The sequence below is a fragment of the Nothoprocta perdicaria genome, unplaced genomic scaffold, assembly GCF_003342845.1.
Source record: "Nothoprocta perdicaria isolate Ctin4 unplaced genomic scaffold, notPer1 scaffold_72, whole genome shotgun sequence".
In the NCBI taxonomy this organism is placed as follows: Eukaryota; Metazoa; Chordata; class Aves; order Tinamiformes; family Tinamidae; genus Nothoprocta; species Nothoprocta perdicaria.
The window spans coordinates 2,065,067-2,071,033 of record NW_020455999.1 but is presented as its reverse complement, the minus strand read 5'-3'; the positions used below and the strand labels follow the sequence as shown (position 1 = coordinate 2,071,033).

General features: G+C 72.7%; 1 protein-coding gene across 1 annotated transcript in view; it reads right to left on the bottom strand.

Moving 5' to 3' along the window:
- PLEKHG5 (pleckstrin homology and RhoGEF domain containing G5) overlaps nucleotides 1-5,782 on the bottom strand; it is a 6,248-nt gene extending 466 nt beyond the window's left edge. Inside the window, exons 1-21 of the mRNA XM_026051091.1 lie at nucleotides 5,770-5,782; nucleotides 4,672-4,754; nucleotides 3,843-4,020; nucleotides 3,683-3,773; nucleotides 3,547-3,607; nucleotides 3,388-3,479; nucleotides 3,149-3,285; nucleotides 2,986-3,074; nucleotides 2,602-2,781; nucleotides 2,297-2,482; nucleotides 2,123-2,218; nucleotides 2,000-2,050; nucleotides 1,781-1,930; nucleotides 1,605-1,715; nucleotides 1,386-1,535; nucleotides 1,178-1,315; nucleotides 986-1,105; nucleotides 762-894; nucleotides 578-693; nucleotides 322-509; nucleotides 6-233 (exon numbers count right to left, since the gene is read on the bottom strand). Coding sequence (XP_025906876.1) covers nucleotides 6-233; nucleotides 322-509; nucleotides 578-693; nucleotides 762-894; nucleotides 986-1,105; nucleotides 1,178-1,315; nucleotides 1,386-1,535; nucleotides 1,605-1,715; nucleotides 1,781-1,930; nucleotides 2,000-2,050; nucleotides 2,123-2,218; nucleotides 2,297-2,482; nucleotides 2,602-2,781; nucleotides 2,986-3,074; nucleotides 3,149-3,285; nucleotides 3,388-3,479; nucleotides 3,547-3,607; nucleotides 3,683-3,773; nucleotides 3,843-4,020; nucleotides 4,672-4,754; nucleotides 5,770-5,782 — 2,591 coding nt within the window. The remainder of the gene's footprint in view (nucleotides 1-5; nucleotides 234-321; nucleotides 510-577; nucleotides 694-761; nucleotides 895-985; nucleotides 1,106-1,177; nucleotides 1,316-1,385; nucleotides 1,536-1,604; nucleotides 1,716-1,780; nucleotides 1,931-1,999; nucleotides 2,051-2,122; nucleotides 2,219-2,296; nucleotides 2,483-2,601; nucleotides 2,782-2,985; nucleotides 3,075-3,148; nucleotides 3,286-3,387; nucleotides 3,480-3,546; nucleotides 3,608-3,682; nucleotides 3,774-3,842; nucleotides 4,021-4,671; nucleotides 4,755-5,769) is intronic.
- Between the last annotated feature and the right edge of the window lie 185 nt (nucleotides 5,783-5,967).

The window sequence follows — 5,967 nt, the reverse complement described above, 5'->3', positions numbered from 1 at the left end:
CGGGCGGCGGCGGCGGCTCGGGCGGCGAGAGCGTGCCGTAGGCGCTGTCGAGTGAGGCGGAGCGCGCGCCGGGCGGCGGGTCAGCGGGCGGCGTGCCGCACGACGCCGTGGTGCTCAGCGAGGTCCCGTCCGAGGGCGAGCTGAACGGTGCCACGTCGGTGTCGGGCGAGGAGAGCTCGGCGGCGCCGTCCACAACCACCACCGCAATGGTCTCAGTGGAGCCGTCCGAGGGGCTGCGGAGGCGCCCGTGGCAGGACGTGCATGGGTTGGCAAAGCCCGGCCCCGTGCTGACGCTGCCGCGACCCCTGCGCCCAGCCGTACCCTTGCTGCGAGTCCAGGCTGCTGGTGCTCTTGCGGAGTAGTGTGGGTGAGCTGCCCGCCGAGGTGCTGCTGCCTCCCGCCGTGTCCTCATCCTCCTCATCCTCCTCGTCGTCCTCATGCTGCGGCTGCCGCGGGCGCCGGCGCCGGCTGCGCTGCTGCTCCTGCAGCCGCAGCCGCTGCAGCAGGGCCTGCAGCGCAGGAGGGGTCAGTGCTGCGGATGGGCCGGGATGGGATGGTCCCCTGGCCGCAGCCTCACCTGGGCGCGGAGCAGYGCCTCCATCCAGCCGCGGCACGGCACCGGGCCCCCGGCCTGGAAGCTGTAGGCGCCCACAGCGCTGCCCAGCTCGTTGAGGTGCACAAGCAGGAAGGAGCCTGTGGGCAGCAGCGCCGTGAGCGCGGGCAGCCGCGCGGCCCGTCCCCGCTGTGGCGCTGCCGCTCACCCGCRTCCTTGAGCTCCCGGCACGCCACCTTGTCCAGCAGCAGGGGCGGCCGCACCACCCGCGCCCGCTCGGCCTTCTTGGCGGGCTTGGTGATGAGGAAGAGGTCAGTGAAGAGGAAGCAGTGCACGTCCACCTGGGGCGAGAGGCGGGCGGTGGGCACAGGCCGTGGTGCAGGGCTGTGCTGCGGGGCTGCGGGCCGTGCTGGGACACGCGGCCCCGCTCACCTTGGCATCCCTGCCCTCCCTCATGCGCAGGCCGCCCTCGAGCAGCAGCTGCCGCGTGTCGTGCGGGGAGGCGCCGGGGATGGGCGCAGCCAGGTCGAGGCGCAGGAACTCCCGGAGCAGCTGCGGGCAGGGCGCTGTTGGCGCGGCACGGCACAGTGCGGTACGGTGCACCCGTGGAGCCGCCCAGCCTACCTTGTCCACCTCGTCGCTGCCGCCCTCCACGGCCTCGTAGGCGCCGATGCGGGCGGCCACGGCGGCCAGGCGCTGGCGCTCCTGCCGCTGCCGCATGCGCGAGTTGACGTGGCTGATGAAACGCTCCACGGAGGCGATCTGGGCGGGCGGCGCGTGTGAGCGCCGGCACGGGGCCACCCGCCCGCCCGCGCGCCTGCCCCCTCCTCACCATGGCCACAATGGCCTCGCGGCTCCGCGGCTCCTCCGTCTTCTTGAGCACCGACTTGAGCAGCAGCGGGTACTTGGTGAGGCGCTGATGGGGCTTCACCAGCATGTCGCTGAGCTTCAGCCGCCCGCACTGCTGGTGCTTCTCCGCCCACTGTGCACGGCAGCGGCGTCAGCGCCCGCGCGGCGCCAGCCCCGCCGCGGTGCCTCCGTGCGCCCTTACCTCCACATAGGCGCGGAAGAGCTCGCTGTCGCGCAGCAGCGCCCGCATGTACTCCATGCAGCCCTCCTCCTCCATGCAGTAGCGCACGTAGGGCTGGAAGAGCGAGCCGAACTGCGGCGGCGCCACGTAAGCATGGGCCGCCCCGCGCCGCCCCGCGCTGCCCGGCCCGCGCTTACCGCGCGGAAGCCCTCGAGGAAGTCGACAGGGTCCAGAGGCGCGCGGGTGCGACGCGCCTTCTCCAGCACCGGGGCCATGACGCCGCTCCAGAGCGCGCGGTGCAGCCGGATGATCTCGCCGACGTTGCTGAAGAGCCGYGTGGTGTCCACCTGCGGGCGAGGGCCGGCTCGGGAGCTGTGCGCGATGGACACGCCGACAGTGGGGACCGYGACGCTCACCTCGCAGAGCAACCCCGACTCCTGCAGGTTGAGCAGGCCGCGCAGGAAGAGCTGCGGGAGAGCACGGACGCGTTGCAGCAGCGCCCGCAGCCCCGCTCGTCCGCAGCGCGCGCCGCCACTCACGTCCGTGATGACCCTGAGCTTGCGGATGTAGGTGGCCTCGGTGTGCAGCAGCTCCCAGATGGCCTCCTGCTGGTGGCACTGCCGCCGCGGCAGGGCCTGCGGCGCCGGCCGGGGTTARTGCTGCGGACCGTGCTCCGCACATGGGCACCGGCGCTGCGGGCCGGGCCGCCTCACCTCGGCGCCCGCGATGATGTCCTGCCAGCTGTCCTCCAGGGCCAGGCTGGCGTCATCGCCCCCCTCCTCGTCCTCGTCCTCCTCCCAGGAGTCGCGGTGGAAGCGGAGCTGCTGCGGCAGCCGCGGCAGCCCGAACACGCTGTACGCGTGCAGCTTGCTGGCCAGCTGCTCCAGCTTGTCGCCCTCCTGCGAGGCGAGCGGCACGGCTGCACGGGGCGAGGGGCTGCCAGGCCCGCGGGCACCGCCACCGGCTCGCACCTACCTGCGCGCACCTACCTGCGTGCTCCCGTTCCTGGTGCACCTACCCGTGCCAAGGTGCCCGCGCCGGAGCCAAAGAGGCCGCTGAAGCGGCTCGCTGCCCGGTTCTTCCACGTGTCCCCGCCGGCGACAGCCGCAGCAGCAGAGCTGCTGCTGAGTGGCAGGGGCTCGGGGATGCTGGCGTCACCCAGGAACTCGGTCATGTTCTTGCGGCGCCGGCCCGGGGCCTGTGCAGAGCACACGGGGCAGAGTGCTGGGCTCCCAGTGTGGCAGGCAGACCACAGCACCGTTCCCTGTAGCACGGCAGGCTCAGCTCTGCACGGGAACGCAGTGGAGCATCCCCATGYGCACTGCGTGCAGAGCTGCATCCCGGTGCCCGCCGTGCGCCAGGCAGGCACCAAGCCCAGCCCTGTGTGTGCCACACCACTCACCGGCACCTCGGGGGCACACAGGATGGGCAGGCTGGCCGAGCGCGCGTCCTTGGCCGCCGTGTCCRCCTGAAGCTCAGCGCCGGGCTTGGCTGCGGTGGGAGCGGAGCGGTGTGAGCGGTGCCGGTGCCGGCACCATCCCCACGCACAGCCGCGCGCCCCGCACCTCGCACGTGCAGCTGGTGTCCCCCGAGGCGGAACGCCTCGAAGTGCAGCGGCAGCGGCGTGTTCGACTGCTCCAGGTAGATGTCCACGCGGCTCGGCTCCAGGCCCCGGCGCTCCAGCACCGGCAGCAGCACCTCCCTGTGGAGCCGCCGGCCTGGAGCCTCGGGGAGCCGCTGCGCCCGGGCGCGCGCCGGCAGCTCCGCAGCCCCCGGCCGCACCAGTGTGCACACACACACTCACCCCAGCGACTTCTTCTTGGTGGCCAGCACGATCTCGGTCTCAGCTTCGGCACCGAGGTCAAAGCGCAGGGTGAAGCACTCCTGGCTGGGATCCTGCGGGAAGAGCAGCAGCTGCAGCCCGGCACGGCGCGGCTGGGCAGCACGGTGGGCAGCAGCTTACGTCCGTGTGCCTGCGGCGAGCCTTCCTCTTAGGCAGCTTCAGCRCGGAGCTCCGGCCGTCCCTGCGGGGGAGCAGGCACCGTCACCTTGGCCCTGCACCCGGCCGAGCGGGGGCCGGTGCTGGTGCCGGTGCTCACCCCGCGCTGTCGGTGTCCTCGTCGTGGCCAGGAGCCGGGCCGGTGCGCGGCGGGCAGGAGCGGGTGGACATGTTGCGGGCCAGTACGGGGCCTGCAGGGGAGCGGGGCAGGTGTCATGTGGGGCCGGGGGCACCGGCGTCCCGGCGCAGGCGGCGCTCACCTGGCAGGGGCAGCTCCAGGCGYGGGGGCCCGTCGCAGTGCATGGCGCCGCCGGGCTCAGGCGGGCGCTCGGCGTCCCGGCATTCCTGCGGGAACAGCAGCGCTGGCCGGGCGCCAAGGGCTGCGGCGTCGCGGTCGCGCAGGGGCCCGGCCACCGCCCCCGGAGGAAGCGGCTTCGGCTGCGGGACAATGCGGCCGGCGCGCCGCTTCCGCCCATTGTGCGCCCTCCCGGCGGACCCCGGCGGTACGATGACGAGCGGCTCACCGGGCACACGGAATGCGGCCCGCGCCGGGAGCGGCACTGCCGCCGGCCGGGACCGCAGGGCCCTGCGTGTGCTCTGCCACGTGTGCCCCAGCGCCACGTGTGCTCTGCTGCCGTGTTTGTGCTTCCACTCCACCCGGGCAAACATGGGCCGCCGTGGGGCCCAGGAGCCCTGCCCTGCCCTGTGCAGCGCTGCCAGCGCCAGCATCGCACCCGGCCTGCACCGCGCGGGCGCCGGAGCACAGTGGGAAGCTCCCGCAGGCCTCATGCACTCGCCGGGAAGCACGGGGCTGAGGTGGCAGCGCGGGCAGCAGCTCGAACGCAGAGATAAGGGAGCCTAAATCCACGGCGGCTTTACATTAGCGAGTGCYGGGATTAGCGTGGGGGCCGCGAGGTGCCCCCGGACACGGGCACCGCTCAACGCCCTGCAGCCCCACAGCCGACCCGCCACGTCCGCTCTGCTCCCCGCTTCATTCGGACCTGCGCCTGGGGCACGACCAGAGAAACAGACCCACAAGCGTCGGTGCTCGGTGCAGCACCTGGCRCCAGCACCCGCGCAGGCACCCACCTTCACGTCCTGGTCGGCATCGCTGTCGGGACCCGTGGGGCTCGGGCAGCGCAGCCCCTTCTCCTCCACCGGCGGCTGCTCCTCTGCACGGGCAGGAGATGGGAGCCGCGGTCAGGGCCGGGAGCCCGCGGCGGCACCGGGAGCGCCTGGCCGGGCTGCGGCGCGGACAAGAGAGCCGCGGCGCCGGGCGCAGGCGAGTGGCACCGCGTGCAGCGAGGACGCACCCGGGCCGCGGCGCTGCTGCTCACCCGCTGCCAGCCCCGCAGCGGCCGACAAGCTGCTTTAAGCTTTAATGGTTAAATCGGCCTTGGGCGCAAATCCTATTTTGGAGGCTTTTGTTACACGCCATGTTCAATAGTTTAAAAATAACAGACTGCTGGGYGCTGGGGAGGCCCGCGGGGCGCGTGGGGGGACGGGAGCCCGCGCGGTGCCGGGCATGCAGCCTGACGGGGCCGCGCATCGCCCACCGCTCCGCGGGCTGTGATTCCCGCGGGTGCCTTGGTCCCACAGGTGCCGTGATCCCTGTGGGAGCCACGATTCCCAYGGATGTCCCAATTCCTGTGGGAGCCCTGATTCCCACAGGCACCGTGATTTCCACGGATGCTGTAATTCCCGTGGGTGCCGTGATTCCCACAGGTGCCGTGACTGTGCATCCCTGCACGGCACAGCGCCGCCAGCTCTGGGCAGGAGGCACGAGCGCCGTGCTGAGCCGCGGCGCTGCCCACGCGCTGCCCGCGCTCCCGCACGCACAAAGAGCCTCTGTGCACGGCCACCCCACCGCAGCCAGCCTTTCACTTGACCTGCTGCAAATAATAACGGGAACAAGTGGAAATTCTTCCGCCTGAGCAAGAGGGAAGATTTGCAAACTCATGCAAAGCCCGAGCGAGCCGTGGTGGTGCTGGAGCGCGCAGGGAAGCGGGATGCAGGGCACCTGGCTCCATGCGGCCGGCGCCCGGGAGCGCCCGCTCGTGCAGTGCGGTGCCCGGGCCCTGGTGTGAGCGGAGCCCACGTGGCYGCCGCTCCCGGAGCAGGGAAGAGGCCACGTCCCGCGTGCCCAGAGCCGCCYCGGCCGCTCGGCTGCCCCTGGCGCTCCCATACGGCCACTGGCCATGCTCCCGCCGCTCCCCACGCGGAATGGAGGGAACTGGGGCCCCGGTGGCCACCCYGACCTACCGCTCGCCGCGTCGCCGGGGGAGCTCCAGGAGAAGCGCTCGGCTGCGCCGCACGGCAGCTCCGCGAGGCCGCCGGGCAGGGCCTCGAGCTCGTAGGCGCCGCGCTTGCGCCAGTACAGGAACA